The following is a 21,238-nucleotide window of genomic DNA, read 5'->3' on the forward strand; positions in this document are numbered from 1 at the left end:
CGATACAATTCCAAGAATCAACTTTTTTTAGTTTTTTTTTTCTTTTTTTTTTTCTGGTCTTCTGATAATTGTGTTTTATGATTAGTTAGCTTAACCTGATAGCATTCCAGAGACATAAACTTCTGTCGTTTCCTGAGGTAATCTGAGCAACTGTAGCTCGAAGGAAAAAGGTTTTTAAACTTTTTTCTTTTTCTTTTTTCTTTCCCAGAGGTTAAACTTATAAGTATGGATTTTCAACATTGCTGCTGCCGAATTAAATGAAAACATGAGATGGACTGTATACTACTAACTTTACCTATTAACTAATGGGTAGTTTTCTATTGAAAAGCCCTACATTCTCATTTTCATTTTGGATACTTCAAGATCACAGAATCACAGAATCAAAGAATTGTAGGGGCTGGAAGGCACCTCTAGAGATCATTGAGTCCAACCCCCCTGCAAAGCAGCCCCCTACAGCAGGCTGCTCAGGTAGGCATCCAGGCTGGTCTTGAATATCTCCAGAGGAGAATCCACAACCTCCCTGTGGGCAGCCTGTTCCAATGCTCTGTAACTTCTCAGTGTGAAGAAGTTTCTTCACATATTGGTGCAGAACTTCCTATGCTCCAGTTTCCCCTTGTCCTGTCCCCATAGATTGCTGAAAGGAGGTTGGCCACGTCTCTTTGACTCCCACACTTAAGATTCTTATAAACATTCATCAAATTCCCTCTGAGTCTTCCTTTCTCAAGGCTGAACAGACCCAGTTCGCTCAGCCTTTCCACACAGGGGAGATGTTCCAGGCCTTTTATCATCTTTGCGGCCCTCCACTGGACTCCTTCCCTAGTTTTTGTACTGGGGAGCTCAGAACTGGATACAGTACTCCAGATTAGGCCTGACAGGGCAGAGCAGAGGGGGAAGATCACCTCCCTTGCCCTGCTGGCCACTTTTATTGCTACTTTTAATGCACCCCAGGATCCCATTGGCCTTCCTATGCTGCCATCTTCTCTGCAGAGCTCCTCTTCAGCAGGTCATCCCTCAGCCTGAACTGATACTCACGGTTATTCCTTCCAAGGTGCAAGATTCTTTACTTGCTTCTGTTAAACCTCATCTGGTTTATTGCTGCCCAGCTCTCCAGTCTGTCTGGGCCTTGCTGAATGGCAGCACATACTTCAGGTGTGTCAGCCACTCCTCCCAGCTTTGTATCATCAGCATACTTACTGAGGGTGGATACTATCACCTCATCAAGACCGTTGATAAAGATATTGAACAAGACCAGACGCAGCACCAACCCCCGGGGAACACTGCAGGTCACCGGTCTCCAACCAGACTCTGCACCGCTGATCACCACCCTCTGAGCTTGGCCAGTCAGCCAGTTTTCAACCCACCTCACCATCCACTCATCTATCCCACACTTTCTCAGCTTCAATATCAGGATGTTGTGGGAGACAGTATAAAAAGCCTTGCTCAAGTCAAGTTAGTTGACATCTACTGCTCTCCTTCCAACTACCCAGCTGGTGATGCCATCATAGAAGGCTATGAGGTTGGCCGAGCACAATTTTCCCTTGGTGAATCCACGCTGAATATTCCTGATGACCTTCTCTTCCAATTGCTTGGAGATGGCATCTAGAACAAGCTGTCCCATCACCTTTCCAGGGACAGAGGTGAGACTGACTGGCCTGTAGTTTCCAGGATCCTCCTTCTTGCCCATTTTGAAGACTGGAGTGACACTGGCTATCCTCCAGTCTTCAGGCACCTCTCCTGTTCTCCAAGACCTGTCAAAAATGATAGAGAGTGATCTGGCCAACACCTCTGCCAGCTCCCTCAGCACATGTGGATGCCTCTCATAAGGGCCCACGGATTTGTGCACACTGATCCCACCTAGATGCTCCCGGACCATCTCCTCCTCAACCACAGGAAAGCTCACCATTTCCTGGACTCTCTCCTCCCTCCAGGGTCCAGGAGTCCCAAGGGGGGTCTTTGAAGTGAAGACCGAAGCAAAAAGGTGTTCAGCATCTCCACCTTCTCAGCAACAACCATTACCAGGACACCTCCCTCGATCAGCAGGGGACTCACATTATACTTAGTCTTCCTTTTACTGTTAACCTTCTTATTACCCTTTATCTCCTTTACCAGCTTCAGTTCCAGGTGAGTTTTAGCCTTCCTCATTGCTTCTCTGCGGGCCCTGACAACACTCCTATACTCCTCCCAAAAGGACAGACCCTCCAGATATCTGGATGATTGAAGTCCACCATGAGAACCAGCACACGGGATTGTGAAACTACTTCCAGCTTCTTGTAGAAGGCCTCATCGACTTCATCTTCCTGATCTGGTGACCTGTAGTACTCCCCCACAGCAACGTCAGCCATACCAGCTCACCCCTTAACTCTCACCCAGAAGCTCTCCACATGTTCTTCCCCCTCTCTCAAGTGGAGTTCATTACATTCTATTTGGTATCTCACATAAAGGGCAACTCCTCCACCTTGTTTCCCCAGACTGTCTTTCTGAAAAAGGACATAGCCCTCCATGACAGCATTCCAGTCATGTAAGCACACCACGTCCCTGCAACCATATGCAGATCTCTAGCTTGCCCTGTTTACTTCCCAAGCTACATGCACTGGCATACAGGCACTTAAGGGAAGCAGCAGGTGCAGTTACCCATAGAGGGACACGGATTTTAGATTTTAGATGAGGTAACAGCAACATGACCTTTTCTGAGGAGTCCTCGCACAATCCTATGGGAAAACTCAAAGGTTTTTCCCTGCAATCTCCAACAGTGACAACATCCCTCAGCCCTACTCTGTCTCATCTAACTCCCCTCTCTTCTCCCTTTGGACCTAGTTTAAAGCCTCGATAATCAATCCAGAGAGCTGGCTCCCCTGAACACTCATGTCCCACTTGCTCAGTCGGAGTCCATCAGGAGCCCACATACCCGGTTTCTCAAAGGCCTGCCTAAGATCAAAATACCCAGAGCCTTGATCAAGACACTGTGCCTCAGCCAGTCATTTACCCAACATATTCTCCTCCATCTTCCTGGGTCCCAGCTACCCATCAGAAGGACAGAGGAGAACACTACCTGCACCCCTGATCCCTTCAACATCACTCCAAGAGATGCAAAGTCCTTTTTACCATTCATCAGTTTCATCACTGCAGCATCCCGGGACCCAGTCTGAATGACAATATAAGGACAGTAGTCTTCCGGTTCAATGAGCTGTGGTAGAACCTTCCTAATGTCTCTAACTTGTGCTCCAGGAAGATAGCACACCTCTCTGGAGAGATTATCTGGGTGGCAAACAGGAGCCTCAGTGCCCCCAGTAAAGAGTCCCCAATTACTAAGACTCTCCACCCTTTTTTGGTGGCACTGGTATTGACAGAGTGCCCTGACTAGCCCCACTCCCTATGCTTGTTACTTGCTGTATTCTCAACATGCTTATCAGGGCATGGGTTTCAACTGTTTTCCAGACCCTCACTCCTGTCCGGCCTGAGAGCCTCGAATTTATTACACAGGGACACTGCAGGGGACTCTGCAGGGGTTGGGGGGATTGGGGAAGACTGAGTATTGGGGGCAGACACCTCTTTCTGCTTCTTCCTATCCGTTTCCCTCAGAGGTTCCTGGGAGCCCCTCAGGCTGCTGATTTCTTGCTGCAGCCTGGCCATCTGCTCAAGCAGCTCCTTGAACATGGCACACCTGCAGCCATGACAGTCCTCTCCCCCCTCAGGACCCAGGGGAACCTCCAGATTACAGAGCTCCCCCCAGGCAGTAGTTTGGATGTAGTTCAAGATGAATGTGAAGAGTAGAAAAACTTCTATGGACAAGCATCATGTTGAAATCTATTCTTTAAAAGCAAGAAATAGGTATCAGAACACCCCCTAGCCAAGGACAGAACAAGACCTGCTTCCCTCCTGGAACACTGTTTCATGGAACAGAAATACTTCAGACATTAAGCTATATATGATGACTCCATTTACTGGGAAGGAAGCTGTAGAAGTTAGCAGTACTAGAGCACATTTTCTATTTCTGCATTACTGCACTTGCCTTGAAGATTTTACCTCAGGTCATTCCCCACTGGGCAGGAGAGTGTGCTGGAATGAATTCTGGCTCCTGGGGGTATATAATTGTTACAATTCAATGTGCTACTGTGAGTGCAAGTACTGATAAAGGGTGAACTTGTGACTGCCAGCTCTTGGACCTGCATCAAAGTGCTAAGGCACTTCCAAGACATTCTTCCATACACAACAAACGGTGAAACAAAGCCAATGTTTGCCCAGAATATGTAAAAGCACTAATGAAAGACAGGACTCTGTGTCACCTGCTGTCCTCCAGTAACACCATAATTCCTTATGGCTTTGATTTTGCTACTCTTGTTTTTTGCTGAAATGCATTCTACTTGTCAAATGGTTTGCTGGTAAGTGCTATTTTGCAAAGGTTAAACCCAAGACCCATGTGTAGTGGTTCTTCTGAAGTATAATCATGATCTTCTTTGTGATCGTATGTTCAGCCTTAACATAACAGCAGAACAGACCAGCAAAGTATACTCAATAATCAAAATGTGCATTCTGTATAGAAATATCCCAACAGGTTTTCCACTGTCTTTAGCTGACTACTTTAAAAACATATCTGATTTTTCTCAAGGTCTTCAAGTAAACAAAAGAAAAACTGCTCTACATTTACAGCCATTAATAGGGAAATGGAACATTTTTCACTAGTTAAGCACTGCAAAGTCTGGATCAGATAAACCAGGATCAGATAGAAAAATGTACTCATTTAACTAGCTTATATTTTTTCTCATTGTTGATGGAATAGAACAGTGAATTCAGCGCACAGGAAGAGAATAAAGTCAACAAACACCAACATTTTCTGAGAATGTGGAATTGAATGCCCTAACAACTGTAGATGATGTTAGTATTCCTTTAGCAAATATCCTAAGATGGGACATGGACTGATATAACTCAGACAGTAAGCAGATGGCAAAAAGGTAATCATAGTTCACTACCCCAGTTCACCTTCAAAGCTGGTCTGTAAACCTGCAGTTTAATACCACATAGGTCAGTGCAGACCCACTCATCTATTGGGAGCATGTCTGACCCAACCCAGCACATTAACTTCTCAATGCAGACATTCATACAGCTTTGCTTTTTTACGTATTGCAAAGAAATATGTGAGAAAATTTGCCTCGGAGGGGCACACACATTCAGGTGACAGATTTTGCATTCACATTAAGAACAGCACTGTCCTAAGGAGAACCAGAGTGTCTGACAACTACACTCAAGATTGCAGTTTTAGAAATTCATCTGTATTTAAGATGCATGTGCTTCGTTTTGTTTTGTTCTGTTTTTTAGTGAAGCTGAATTTTTGATGGTAACCATATCAACATTCTGCAAAATTCTGCACTGTTTGAAGAGCTAGTTTATCAACTGTCAGGGGAAAGGGAAGAATTAATGAGGAACTATGGTGTTATTTACTGTCTACCCACATAACGTGCACAGCTTCAGCTTATAAAAATTACTTGTAAGAGCTTAATCTTCATAACATAAACAGTGGTTGGGATTTCAGTGAACAGTGGTTATCTACAATATAAGGAACTAGTACTTGGATATTTATAATGTAGCCTCTGTAAACGTCCTCAGGTCCAGTCAATCCTAAAACAACGCTCACCAATCCCATGAAAAACTCCAAACAAAATTTACAACGCTTAAAAAAATCACTTCCAATGATTTCAAGAAGCTTAGAGTTCAACAAAGACAATTTTTTTAGAATGCTGGCTCCACCAATTTATGATTTTTTTTACAGGAAAAGTTTGTCTCAGCTTTTCAAATAAGATGGAGAGATGCTTGATCCTTTTCTCCCCATGTTAAATTTCAATATAAAAAACCAGCTCAAATTTCCAACAAGCATGATTGCTGCGCATTCTTCAGAAAACTGTCAAATCAGACAGCTCTTGAAATCCATTTTCAACAACGCATTATTAAAAAAACCTGAAGATGCTGCACTGCTTGCCTGTCATGTTAATCCATTACTGTCTTACAATTTCAACCTGTGAACAAGCCAGTCCTGTCCTGGGTTTGTTTGTTTGCTTGTTTGGCTTACTGTAAGGCAAATGTTAACGTAACAAAGACTCTTATGACTCACAATGTGACATCAAAACTAAACTGAACTCGGAAATAAACGAGTGTTTCATTGGCACAGCTTTCTTTATGTTGCACTATTATACATTTAAGTAACTCTTCCCTACCACCAAAATAAATAAATAAATAAACAAAATCCAATTTGTCAATAAAATCCCATACATCTGAAGAGACCCAATTTGCTGTTGCATGGACGTTTCCTTTCATACCCGTCTTATTTTGTTATTCTTAATCTAACACAATGGTAACTCAGAACCTAACACCTGTTCTCTTTGTATGCAAACAGATAAGGCTAGGCTTGAGTTGAAAAACAAAGAAATGGTTAAAAACAGCATTTAACAGTGAAGTGGCCTGGAGCTTGCCAGATAAGCTGTTGCTTTCCAAGAGAAAGGTCGAGCCTTCCCCACACCTCTTGCAGCTCCAGTGCTGCCATCTCACCTCACTTGCAGCTGCCTAGCTGACTGAAGTCTTCCAAAAACATCTTAATGGAAGACCTTTGCAATCCAGCTGGCAGCTTGAAGATTCAAAGCCAGCTCAATATACAACCTGGTGACAAAGCTCCACAGCCAGAGTAACCAAAGGTGGTATTTCCTTGAAGGCACTGCACAAAAAAAGATACGTATTTCCAACACAGGCACTAACTGAAGCATGATAAGCACAATAAGAGATATTTGATGTTCTTGTATTGAGAGCACTGCAGAACATTCCAGATGCTTATCTTAACCCTCTAAAACAGAGTTTCTACTACATACATTCCTTACCATGTTCACTTTAACAGCCTAGCAGTGAAGGCATTTTGTCATGCCCATTTGTTCTTTGTGTGACTTGGCACTCTTTTAAGTTAACTGAGAACCCAAAGGAGAACCTTCACTTTTCTGCAGAAACCAACTGCAAGGCCCCAGGACTGTCACTTCCCTGAAAACTAAACAGGACAGACACAGGAAAGGGGTAGTGAGGTGCCAACCCCATCCATCTGAGCTCCTGCTGAGAAACGCACTGTACCAGGCCAGCACCTTGTTCTGCTGAAATGGAAGAGAATGCAAGAACAGAACGTGTCTCCACTGCTGGCATGTCTCCACTGCCAGCAATAACTGGTGGTTTCTTACTTGACACTTCGTGCTTGAGAACTATACAATCCCTATTAAAGAAACGTACTGATTGCCTGAATTTAACTGTATTAACCTCACATTTTTCCTCTCCTACAAAATCTGAGGTTTGGGTACAACTTTTCTTCATTTTTCCTGCTGCCAGCCCTCACCAGCTGTCTCACACAGACCAAGAGCTGTGGCAGAGCAGCACCATGGCAGCTCATTCCCAGTTGGTCTCATCTGGTGGATTTCTAAGATCTGACATTGACTGAATTACAAGAAAGGAGGGAGGGTTAGAATTTTCTTTTTGGAAATACTTTGCATTGTGTCATGCACAATGAATCTTAAGTACACATATCACTACTGTTGTATTGTTGAGCTTTTGGCATGTAGCTTGCAGGAATTTTTCTTTGTACACGATTGATTCTATACAAATTTTATTTGTATGCTTCAGGTACATCTATGCTTCTTTTTCCTTTACTACTCAGTAGATGAGAACTCAGTGATAAAGGTCACTGTTCATCAATTATTGAACTGAGATCTCTACTTATTCCTTTGCGTCCTAATGTGAATAAAATTCTTCAAAACTGAAAACTTACTGAGCTAATCCAATGTCTTGTATATATTCCTTTAATTTGCAGCATTTTGAATATGAAAAATTAGAAAAACAGTAGTGGAAGAAGCATCAGTTAAAAGATGTGGTCTCAAAACATTCCAGAACAAAAACACTCCTAATTTTACATGTTATTTATGAGAACCTCTTCATATGTTTAGCAAATGTACTATATGCAGTAAGAAAATGCCAGAAGTAGTTTAAAAATAAACTATTTTTTTCCTACAATACTGTATGAAAACATCATTAATCACCATAAAAACAGCCTTGCTTTCTTTAAAAAGGATGTTTTCTCAATTTACTTTGATGCATATTACAATCTGCTACATATTAAACATTCAATAAAGCATACAGTTGAGAAAAATTAGACATTTTCTTTCCCAAAAAAGAAATTTTGGTATTTTAACTTTTACTGTCAACCTATATTGTAATAAAAACAAACAAGACTGTTTCAGGCAATGAAAATCTCCCAAGATGCAACTGTCGAATAACAGCATTTCCATTTTCTTCAATAAAACAGAACTTGTCAACATTCTTAACTGGAATTAATCTATTCTTGTGCTCTAAAACAAATAAAGAAGGTTATTTTAACTCAGTTTGACATTAAATTGAATTTACATATGGTGCTGCAGTACAGTACAGGAAGTAGTACAGGACTGAACTGCACACTACCAAACCAAGCCAAACGTACCAGTGGAAGAACTATCTTGCAGAAGTTTTTTCTTAACCTCTCCTTTTTGCTTTCATTACTAGGTGCTGTTAAAGAGATAAGATATTGGACTTAAATCTGCTTTTTGGATGACTAAAGTAGAAATAGTTACACTCTTAAACTTGCATGTTCTTCAGCTGTCTTCTTCCCTTATTTCTATCCAATGGACTAAGCCCCTGGATTGCCCTACAGCTCTTCCAGGACATTTCAGCTGCACAATCCCAATGCTATTCGGTTAAACAGAAATCAGAGTGCACGTTTAGGGAAATTTTAAAGCTAAACTACTGACCAGCTTGTGAAAAGATATGACTGTTCTACTCAGTATGTATTTTTTTGCTGTAAATAAAAAGCAAAAGGCATTATGACAGAAGCCTGATACAAACGTCTTCAATTCAGTGATCTCTAAATTCATCATAGAAATAGTCTTTGTAATATACACGGACAGCCTCTGTTCTAGACATCTAGTAAAGATTCACAGAAACAAGAGCCTAAATGTCTTAAATTGTCAAAAGAAAAAGAAAAGCTAAGTTAAATGATTATACTACTGTGATGTTGACTATGTAAACTCTACCTTCTCTACATCCTTTCTATACTATATCTTCAAATGAACACAAACCCATGACTCTTGACTTTTACGTAACCTTCATGACAATGTTTTCTCATAGACAGTGACTAGCCAAGGGCATTGTTCTAAAACACAGACAGTATCTGAAGAATGACATGATAAAACCATGTTGACTATTATTATTTTTGTTGATTTGAAGCAGCTTCTTTGAACCAGGACTATAATGAGATGATAACCATATTTTTCCAGCTTTCAAGAAGGTTATCACTAAGATCAGAGGAAAAATTACTTTTATGCCCATGGGTGAAAGAAAATATTAACACTTGCAACATAATGAAAGCTTGTAAATTCAATTTAATTTAAGCACTTTGTACGTTTTCTGCCAGGCCTGTGATCATATCCTGTGACTTACAAGTTTAATTACTTACTCCGCCACAAATATAAACAGGTTGTCTTTCAGATAGCTTATTAGGTAATGACAGGGAAAATAAACAAGTATAATTCAGATAGTTTCTTAGCCAGGAATGCTTTTTAGCTTGCTCTGACAATCAGTTTACAAGTGCTGTTCATGGACCACTTATGGATCAGCTACCTAGAAAAGGAAATAAATGAAGCCAAGATGTTCTTTACAACACCACAAGAAATAAATGATAATAATTCATGATCTAGCAAAGGAACCAGTCAGCAGTTCTTCAGCCACACATTTTACTAGCTATACATTTCTTAAAATGTGTTATTTTCCTGTGGACAGTCTATCATCAACCCAGTGAAAAATACTGCTTCAATTTTTTCTCAAAAGAAAACACAATACATTATTTACAAGACTATAAGAGTGTACCACAAACAATAAATACAGAATCCAAAGACTAAAACAGTAATATATATATATATACTATTACCAAATACTTTAGAATTAGAATTCAAAGAACCTTCTAACCAAACACCCGTCTGACCAATGAAAAGCTCCTCCTTCCCTCTTCCACTTTATTTATTTATCTATCTATTATATATAGATCATAAATAATAGATATATAAATTATATATTTATCTGTACGACATCCACATCACAGTGCTTGAAACAAAAATGGACTTCAAGCTGCTTGGATGTGGCCTGACCTCAACCTCTATGAACCAAAAGCATCACTGATAAATACAGCAAGTGGTTAACCAGCTAGTGTGATACCTGTATTGTGAACACAGTTCACTATGCAATGCAAAAGACTTTCTTGATACGTCTATATAATTGCTTTAACAAAGTGACAGCCATAAATCAGCCATAGAAGAGGTTATAGTTTTTATTTTATTAATTTACCCATCTCTTTTCTAAAAATGAAAAAGGATTTTGGGAAAAAAGTGAATCTTTAGTGAGTAACCTAATGCAGCACTCCAACAGTTTCATCTTGCATATGATTTTCATATATCACAGTGTAATGTGACAAACTGTTCACTAGTAATTAATTTACATCTCATAACACTGAAAATATCTTTTTCCATTTATACAGGCAACACTCAGGGCTATAATCAACAAAGTAACTCAAAGACGAATGCACTGACTTTAACTTCTCATTTCTAAAGGCTCTACTATTGAGAAAAACTAGCTAGTTAAGAATAAAACTTATCAGAAAGGTAAGTTCATGGAACACTCCAGCACCATTGCTGTGCCTCCTTTTAGGACCTATAATACTAAAAGGAAAATAAATAAAACAGTAGTGTTGTGTTCAGCTGATGGGTTTGGCAATCAGAGTGCTGAAGAACTGCTGTTCCAGTCATATTTGTACAACATCCTCCATTCACAAAATGCAGTCCACATAAGTAGATAATTTAAAGTTCCTCACATAATCTTGTATGCAACCCCTATAAGTGCACAGAGAAAGCTTTACAAGGACAAAAACTAGAAAAAGTCAACATACTAAGAAGTGAGGAGAAATAACTAGAATCACTGCTCCACAACGAGCCATTTAATCACTCTGAACATCAAACAGCTTTTGTAGCTATTTAACCCACAAAGACTGCAAGAACTTCTGAGTAGCAAATTGGCAATTTTTAGGTTCATTCTGTCTAAATATTGCCAACAGTCTAAAACAATAAGCACTGTTGTAGGTACACTAGCAAGAACATAAATAGAAAATGTGTATTCCTCAGAAATCACACATGCCACTAATATTAATAAGTGAAAACAAAACACAGTCTGACCTCTTGAATTACCCAGGAGATCTGATTAAGTGCAATCAGATTCTGTCAATGACTGATGGACTGCTTTTGCCAGTCTTTACCAGTGAGGCTGATTTCAGCCTCCAACAAATTCAACTCCTGGGAACCCCCAGTCAGCCCATGAATATAAATTGATTCTATCCCTTGGTGACTTGAAGGCATTAGAGTGCACTGTGCACTAGTGTCCACCAGGGCCTTATATTTCTGTGGTTCTGATGTGCCATGCCATCTAATCCACACAGTCCAATAGACTCTATTATCTCTTTCCCCCACCCTGGCTGGGGGAAGGCCCCTCTATTGGTTACCTCTGTCATTCTTAAGGCTTTTGCCATGTCCCAAAGCAACTGGAGCAATCACCTTTATGGAGAAGTTCACCATGGTGCTTGATCTGTCTTGTAATGCTTTTATCCATGCTTGAAGTGAGGAGTGGGTTTTTTATGCCACTTCTTCATATCTTCTCCATGGTCACATAGGTAGTGCCGCAAGGTCATAGCCTTACTGTTGTCACTTGCTCAAGCAGGACGACGTCTTCTTTTAATAGCTGAGATGCTGGATGATGCAGACTGGGAGGAAAACAGTTTGATCAGCCCCTCCCTGTCTTGGGAATCCTGGTCCCTATCAGCTGTATCTGATACTGCCATGGATTCATCGGTTCCATCAGCATAAAGCACGGTAGATAGTCTGTCTATTATGTCTTCTTGATTGCTCTCCATTTTGTCCAGTTTTTCAGTCACTTTTGCAATAGCTGAAACACAAGCTTGTAGAGGAGTTAAATGTAACTCAAACTCTTGAAGTTTATTTATCAGTTCATTTATAAAGGGTATTCTTTCCCCTCTGCCATACATTGCTGCCAATGTGCTGGCATACCTTTCTGGTGCAGTCTTTGTGAATATATTTGGTGTACACATATTTGGTGTACACCTTACTCTCTCAGGATCATGCTCTTAGTCTTGATCATCAAGAACGACTGCGCGGTCATGTAACATCTCCACCACAGTGTACTCTCTCAAATAATGGATGCCTTTTTCTGTGTCAGTCCATTTCTTTCTAACAGGCCTAAGATCATCTTTGAAGGGATACTTTTCTTTTATGGTTAACAGCATCTACTTCCAGAGAGTGAAGGCCTCATCCTGCCATGTACTAATACCTCTGTCAATGGCTGTGTCCCTGGCAATGCCACCCAGTTGGCGAGCCTCTCTATCTAGCATCATACTGTTGCCCCCATTGTCCCAACATCAAAGTAATCAGGTGACAATAGGCTCATTTGGATGGTGTGAAAAGTCTTTTCTCAGACCTCAAATTTCATTCATTTTCAGAGTTTGAGTGGTAATGGTAACGATATCTTGCCCACCTCCTACTCTTTCAGGACTTGCTGTTAGCCTCCTAGGCCTTGGTGACTGTGATCTTACTGGGGGTCTCAGCTCTCTCTCTGGATCCCTTGGAGCTCAGAGCCACTCCTCTGGACCTCTTCCCTCCTCTTCTCTTACAGTATCTGCCTCTTCTACTTTCTCCTCCTCCTCTTCCTTCTGTTTTACTTGAGTCAACTTTCATTTTACTTTCCATCCTCTTACAGGTGCAACTGACATCAATTCTGGTGTCTCCTGTGGTTGATCAGGTTTGACAGTTTTGATGCTCCCACTCTCCAGCTCAGCTTGGAGTCTGTCTCTTTCAATTATGAGGGTATTTAGTTCAGATTCAAGCATGACTCAAAGAGCCTGAATGTTGTTTAGTTCAATTTGGAGACAGAACTTTGTGAACTGGAAGGTGTCTTGCTCAGCTTGGAGCACATCCCGTTCAGACTTGAGGATGTCCCTCTTGGAACTGGAGGCTGTCTCACTCAGACTGAAGGGTGTCTTGTTGAGATGGAAGGCTGTCAAGTTTAGAACGAAAGGAGTCTCTCTCAGATTGGAGGGCGTCTCTATTGGATTGGAAGGCTTCCCATTCACACTGGAGGGTGTCCTGTTGAGATTGGAGACTGTTGAGTTTGGATTGCAGGGAGTCTCTCTCGGTTCAGAGGGTATCTCTCTCAGACTGGAGGGAGTCCTGCTCAGATTGGAGGGCGTCTCTCTCGGACCAGAAGGTGTCTCACTCAGATTGGAGGTCTTTCTCTTGATAGGAGACAATCTTTCCAGACCTGGAGATTCTCCCTATCAGCTCAGAGAGACTCTCCCTTTTGGTTTGGAGACTCTCAATTTCAGAAACCATCTCCTTCTCTGGGATAGTATTAAATAAGGCTCAATAAGCATTAGCCAGGCCCCGAATCATTTGTGCCTCCTCAGATCTGCCTGAGCCACAACATTCCTGTCTCAAATATCCGTTTAAGCCCTCTGGATCTTGCAGGTGTTCAGGAGTAAAGTTCCATGACACTAAAGATGTCTATCTCTCTAAATTCTCTCCCAAGACCCTCCACACTCCCTGCCCCTTAGTATTTGGGGAAGGCTTCTTCAAAATATGATAAATTCAAATACTCAGTGAAATAATTAAAATAATGAACAGTACACTCAGAGAGATTAATGTGAACAATGATGAGCATTCAAAAACTGCATAAAAGATTCAAGGGAGAGACTGGGAGCCTGCTTAAATCTGTTTTTGCCTGCATTCTCTACCAAGCACGTCAACAGTTTATGGGTCGATTTGGCCTGGATCTGTGACTAGTGAGGCGGAGGGACCTGTGGGTCTGCACCTCTGAAAATGGGAAAATAAAGGGAAAGAGAGATGGGCCCCAAAAATAACAGTGGCAATGATCTGAGGAGAAACAAACTAATTTGCTAAATAAGAATGTAAGATAACACACTATAATACAATATAATACAATATAACTAGAATTGCAGCTAATAAAACAAATATAATGAGAGAGTGTCCAAAAATTGAAGGCCTTACACTAATGCTGAGGCGAGACATGCAGTTGGCTTGAGCAGCAGGGAGGAGAACCTGGTCTCATGACCTTGCCAGGGGCTTTATCTCCTCTCTGAACACAAAGTCCCCTGGGGTATGTAGTTCTTCTTCTCTTCCAGACAGCTACCTGGAACTGGAGCACTAACTCTTTAACTCCCACTGCACTACATGATGTTATGGCGTGGAATACCGATAGCCCAAAATCATAAACCCATGACAGATTCTAAGCTTTACAATGTTGGGAACAGCATTTCTAACGTAAATGTGTTTCTCGTCGTGAAATGTCAGTAATGATCTCACATTACTTCACCCTGAACTTGGTCTGCCTTTGATCAAACACTATGATAGATCTGCAAGGTAATGGCATCTTCCATGATCTTCCTGATTAAGAATGACATTTGTCCTACACAAAGTGCCAAAAGTGCAAAAAAAAAAAAGCCTAAAAGGTCCCAGTCTGAGGAAGAACCCTTTACAGTAGGAAGAACTGCAGCACAGCCAGTTCTTCTAGCACAATCAATATAGGCTCTCTCACAAGCCTACCGATGCAGTTTTAAAAGGACCAGTTAAATGCCGGTGGAGAGCCAGCCCTTTTAATTATTGATTTACCTACACATGTTTGGCAAAAGGTTTGCCCTAGAGAGTCTGATGTGACAGGCAGTAGAAGTCCGTAGTTAAACTATGAAATAGGCAAGTCAACCAGACCAAATTCCTAAAAAGACTGGAGTCTTCTGTTCATTAGAATATTTTGGGGAATGTACAAGAAGGTAAAAACAGGCACTATTTTGAAAGAACAGAGATTTATAGTGGCTCATAAGCCAAACAAACTATGCACTCTTTAAGACTTCAGATGACTCTGAAGTCTTAAAAATATATATATAAAATAATCTGCTGTGCCAACAGCATCAGGAAACAAAACTGCTGATCAGGCTACATCCAGTATGTAAGCAGTATGCAAGGGCGGGCTCCCAGTACAGTGGGAGCTGCAGCTTGGTTAGCCACTCTCTGAAAGATCCACGGGCCTTCACGGATACACGGCTCATGTTCATTCCAGCTGACACTGCTAATTACTTTAAGATTAGAAAGCAGGCTACACAGGCTGCGTTATGACCGTTGGAAAAGCAAATCAATCTGCCAGATTCAAACTGGCATAGAAAAAATTCATCTAGATTTGTTTTTGCCAAAATTGCGTTCTTGCCTTCATTGTCACAGCTTTATTGAGCCTCTTCCTGGAAACCAGAAGGGGGAAGGGTCACACCAGAAAAAAAAAAAAAAGGCAGAAAGACACTTCTGTAGCTAATCATCAAGACATGCAGGGAGTCAGAGGAATATTTTAAGACGGCAAGAAGAATGGGAGTCATTCTGTATCACAATGCATGGAAAGATTAGGACAGAAATGGAGAGATGAAATGAAAGAAGAAACATTTTGAGAGGGCTTTGATTGCTTTTCAAATATATACCTAAAAATTTGAGGAATTTGGAGCGGGGCTGGTCTCTTCTCTCTGTGACAGGATGAGGGGAAATGGCCTCAAGTTGCACCAGGGTAAGTTTAGGTTGGATATCAGGAAAAACTTTTTTACAGAAAGGGCTGTAAAGCGCTGGAATAGGCTCCCCAGGGAGTTGGTTGAGTCACCATCCCTGGATGTGTTTAAAAATCATGTGGATGTGGTGCTCAGGGACATGATCTAGCAGAGCATTGTTAGAGTCAGGGTAGTACGGCTAGGTTGTGGTTGAACTTGATCTTTAAGGTCTTTTCTAACCTGAACAATTCTAAGATTTTATGAATTCAAATACTGTTGTAAAAAGTCATTATTTCTTATAACAGTGAGTGGATTTCTGTCTGAAAACATTGGAAGGACATAACTGCTTGTCCTATATTGTAGTTTCCTGTTCTCCTGTTTATTCCAGTGAATGTAAAAGCTTCATGTTGAACCTAAATCCTCCATCCTCTGGTGGAGAACTTAAGTTTCAGCTGTATTACATGATTCCAGGTGGAAATAAAATGAAACAAAACAAAACAAAACAAACAAAAAACAGCAAAACCAACTTTCAAGGAAAAGATACAAAAGTATAATTATAGTTCTTCTGAATTATATACAGTACCTGTAGTAGGGTCCACTGTGAAAAGAGAAGAAAATTCTCCTGGGACCAGCTCATATGTGACAGCTCCATATATGCCTGAATCTCTGTCTCTGGCAACAACACTGATGATCTCTGTTCCTGGTTCTGTGTGACTGCTGATGCTTGTCACATAGATGGTTTGTTCAAAAACAGGTTTGTTATCATTAATATCTTCTATCTCAATGCGAACAAAAGCTTGGGCACTCAGCCCTCCCTGTTAGACAAATCAGAAAAATATTTCAATATCATAAATGTACACAATAGAATGACATATCTAGCTTCAGCACATCATTAAAGAACACACTGCAACACTACTGAGCAATGAAAATGTCTATTAAAAACAGCAAAAGGCATGTATAGCCCAAAATCCTGACAGTAGGCCAGCTACATGCTCAGGACAGCTCCAGCATGCTCACTAACAATACATTCAAAAGTTCAACTTCTCACAAGTGCAAACTCTGCTGGTGATTTCATATGGAAATCATCTTATACATCATCTATTTCTTCAGAGATAAAAGTCAGGGTTTAATAGCTTTTTTCTATCTATGAATCTTTCAGATTTAAAAGCATGACCACTGCAACAATGCATGCAAGACTTTTTCAGTGTTGATTAGAAAAACGTGTTGGGAGCAGACCAATGCAGGACAGCCAAAGTCCTAATGCCACACTCCCGCCTGAAGAATTATGTACTATAAAGGACTGCACACGCATGCACCTGGCACACACTATATACACTACAGCGATGCACAGATGGAGGAAGGATCCTGCATGCTACAAAGTCAGGCTGGGAGCATGGTGCTTGCATCTATTATGGCACTACCAAAACCACTGACACAGATGGCGTGCTGGCAAGTACAAATGACAAGCTATGCTGAGCAAGTTTAAACTTCATTTTGCTGTCACTGTAGCACTGATATTTAAAAATAACCACATTGCATGTCTCCACAGCTTAATCCTATGTGTTAGATACTGTATGGGAACTGTTGAATCATGGCCTAAACCTCTGATTGATCACCTGAGGTGAGCACTGAGTCAGCCACAGGAGCACAGGTGAAGGCAATTCAGTTGTGTGACCAGAAGGGGTGGAGCCTGGCTGCACCTCTCCTGGACCCCATTTAAGGGCTGACTGCTACTGGTGAAGGATTTGTCTCTGGAGGTTGTTCCTCTTAGAGTTTTACCTCTGAGCCTAAGGCACAGGTAAGCTTTTCCATTCATTTCTGATTATGCCTTTCCAATGTGATAATCTTTACAGCTATATGCTTTCTGAAGACCAGCCTAACTTCTCTGTGTACTTGTTGATTTAGCATCTGTATACTTGTTGATTATACAGATACTTTTGCACCTAATCATCACAGAAACAGTCCAGTAATTCTGACTGGATATTACCTTATGCTTGCACTATGTGCCAAACTTTTTGGGAATTTGCTTTTTATCTCCCCAGGATCAGACTTTAAACCTGAGGGGAAATACTATTATCATTTCTCCTAGATTCTTGTTTTCACTGTAGAGCAAGTGTGTTTCTCCAGTACTGTGACTTCCATGGGAAGGAAACCCCTGCACAAAAAGGAAGCCTACATGCTCTGTTGAAAGCCCATTACCAGACAACTCACTGGGGCTGTGGCTCCACAGCTTTCAGGTATTTAATGACAGGAATCACAAACCTTTCTAAAGGAAACAGGCCAAGGAAGAAGTGAGGTCAAGAATAAAAAGCAGCTAGAAAGATGCAAAGGTTAGAACTGCAGTAAATCAAACTGCTGCACCTTCTGAGTTATGCTACTTCTTCCGAGTTTCAATATTACTAAACAGAATAAAAAACCTCTTACTGTTTGGGTGTGCTGCTTACCTATTTGTCCCTTGGTACATTAAAGCTCCTATTGCTCACAACAGACCTTGAAGACATTATATGCAATTACATACTAAATATGTGGTGTAGAAGGAAAACCCTGGCACAGTGCTGCAGTCAGCACTGTAAGCTTTACAACTTTAAGAAAGTTTTAAGTTCAGGTTGGCTGGGAGCAGGGACAGGCAGCACAGATCAGGGGACTGCAACCCTTACTACAGGAGCAGTCTTACTGTCTGCCACAACCAGAAAGACCCAGAAGGTCTTTCACAGAGGAGTACCAAAGACATACGTGAAGTAACTGGCTTTGGGACCAAAACAAGCTCTGCTGAAAAAGCTAGCACTAGCACTGTGACTCTCCTTGTCCCCATAAAAGTCAGGCAAAGCTCCCACAAGCTCTCACAGGATGTTTATTTAACACCAGTTAAACAGAATCTGTTTTGCACCTGCCTCTTGAGAGGCTCCCGTGTGCAGTTTCAGTTCTCCCATCACCGCTTGTAAATAGCACATAAAAGAGATGACTGACAAGCTCCAAAAGCGTGTAATAGAGTAGGCACAAACAGGTAGAAGAAACTGATAGCTATACTGTAAGGTAAGCTGCGCACCACCTGGAAAATAAAGTATTTTCCTCATTTCTACTTAACTTTTATTTTCTTTTCCCTTCATCTCTCCCTCCTCTTTGTCAACACTGATGCTTCACACTTCTCTGACTTGGCTGTATGCACTTCTCCCCCAGTCAGTGCTTTGAACTGCATGCCTAACAAGTTTAATCCATCAGCAGCAGAATGCCAGGAAACAAAATGTGCCACTGTAGCTCTGCTGCAGAGGTGGTGGTGGCTCAGCACACGCTCAGGTAACACTGGATGTTTTGAAAAGCAAGTACTGATTTTAGGTGATTTGAACTGGCTGTGTCATATGACCCAAATTTTAGGAGTGCAATCAGTGGTAGCTAGAAAGTGGTGGGTTCCCTTAAAAATATCACATCCCACCTGCCAAAGGCAATCTGAAATTGTACCCCTCCCCCAGTACTGAAATTCTGAGAAATTCAAGGTCCCTAAATGAATATAAATTATAGATCAATCTTAAAAAATGTAATAATCTTACAGTTTCAGCACATTGCCTGCTTTTCTATAACCAGTGCAACAATTAAGAAAAAAAAAAAGGCATCGTTTTCATGTAAACCTATTTTCTTTCTACATGTTCAGAATAACCTTCTGAGTCAGACCAAAAACACACATGAGAAAGCTGTCAGACTTTCAGTGCTCCTGTTCAGCTGTCCCATAGACCTGATGTATAAGACTAATTTTGATATACTATTTGTATATGTTTACTGTTCAGATGCAAAATGTGTGAAGCCTTGCACAAAATCAGCATTGGAGACATGAGACAAAAATGAAGTGGTAAGATACAGCAAATTATATAAAATTCTGATGTCATACATTGTATTATTGACTGCTTTATTCTTCAAGGTTTGGAAGTTTATATTCATATGTACACTATCAAATATCACCTAGAAAGGAATTCAAGACAGAAATCACATTTCAGAGAAATTCCAAAATGGGCATATAAACTTCTGCTGGGAAAAAAATTCTCTATTTTCAACCTATTTCTTAGTCTGAAGAAATGGCATGTTCTTCATAATGCTTTTTGTTACCATGAATACTTTTCTGACAAGTTCTCTGACTGCCACTGTTTACCTTTGTTTTGGTTCACACTGTCTGTGGCCTGGAAGGCCACAAAACAGACTGGAACTAAATGACAGGTGTGCTTAATGCAGCTAACGTGCTCCAGCTGTGAAGGGCCATCAGTTTAACAGAGCTGGACTAGAGGTAGCTTTCAGTAAAAAATGGACCAATTTCTTAATCTCCATTGCTCAGCAGTCCATTTCTCACCAGGAAGATCATTGGCGTGCACTTTTGCCATGAAGCTCTTGCACAAGTTGCTGGCTTATCACTGCTGAACTCATCTTGAATGCAAAATAACAGAGGTAACCTGCAGTCCACCAGCCTCAAAAGGAGAATCATCAGGAACTAAAACATCTTAGAAATGATTTACAGTAACTCATGTGGGAGTTACTGTAAAATCTACAGTGAATTTTATCAGTTTGGGTCAAATTTACATTTTGTGAAGTATCATTCTGTCCTCTGTAGGGGTAAGATAATGTATTTAAAACCATACTATTTTCATTTACACCCTTCCCCTACAATAGTGTACAGCACATCCAAATTTGCAAATGTAGTCACAAACCTGGCAGGACAGAAGGGCAGAACTTACCCCATCTGTAGCTTTTACTAATAGATCATAAGTAGTTTGATCTCCTTCTCTGTCAATGTCTTGAGAGACACAGATTTGACCAGTACGTGGATCAATTTGGAAAGCTCTGGATTTTTCATAATAATGGAATCCATCATAAAGAAAATACTCAACTTCGCCAAACTTGTCAGCATCTGCATCTGTTGCCTTGACCTGCAGGGAAACAACGGGAACAATGAAGGCAATGAAACTACTACTCAATCCCTAAAAATCAGATACTTTACTTTAAATATGCCCCTTGTATTATGAAAGCAAATGAAGAAAATATGGATTCAGCCAGTGAATACAAGGACACCTTGAGCTGTGTGCATTTTACAAGACTTGGATACTGAGTGTCTTGCAACAAGCACAGAACGATTGGAATCTGTCTATAACATATTCTTGTTAATTTATTGGTAATTATCTCAATCACATGGACACTGTGCAACTGGAAAAGCTATGCACGTTAAGCCACATCAATAGGCTATAACTTCAGCCTCTTTCCCCTTCATGTTTTTACCAGCCCAAGAAAATTACATTGCAGCACATCAGGGAAGTGGGATGCAGGACATCCTTACTGAATATATTTTTCTGGAAGATCCCCCGCATCCTGATTCATGTTAAAATAGCCTGTATTTATAGTGCATTAATTTGCCCCACTTGAAAACATACTTGGAGGATTTCTCCTCATTTGTTTTCTACTACTCCTTAGAAGAAAAATCCTATTTTCCCCTTGCCTATATCTGTACAAGTGCAAGCCCTGAAGATCTTAACAGGGCTTTAGAGATCTTATTATTACCGGGCCTGA

General features: G+C 40.9%; 1 protein-coding gene across 1 annotated transcript in view; it reads right to left on the reverse strand.

The window, feature by feature from the left end:
• Positions 1-21,238, reverse strand: part of DCHS2 (dachsous cadherin-related 2) — a 95,703-nt gene that overhangs the window by 44,238 nt on the left and 30,227 nt on the right. Inside the window, 2 exon segments of the mRNA XM_090140049.1 lie at positions 16,281-16,512; positions 20,413-20,604. Coding sequence (XP_089996175.1) covers positions 16,281-16,512; positions 20,413-20,604 — 424 coding nt within the window.

This window comes from Phasianus colchicus, chromosome 4, assembly GCF_987193195.1.
Source record: "Phasianus colchicus chromosome 4, bPhaCol1.hap1.1, whole genome shotgun sequence".
Classification (NCBI taxonomy): domain Eukaryota; kingdom Metazoa; phylum Chordata; class Aves; order Galliformes; family Phasianidae; genus Phasianus; species Phasianus colchicus.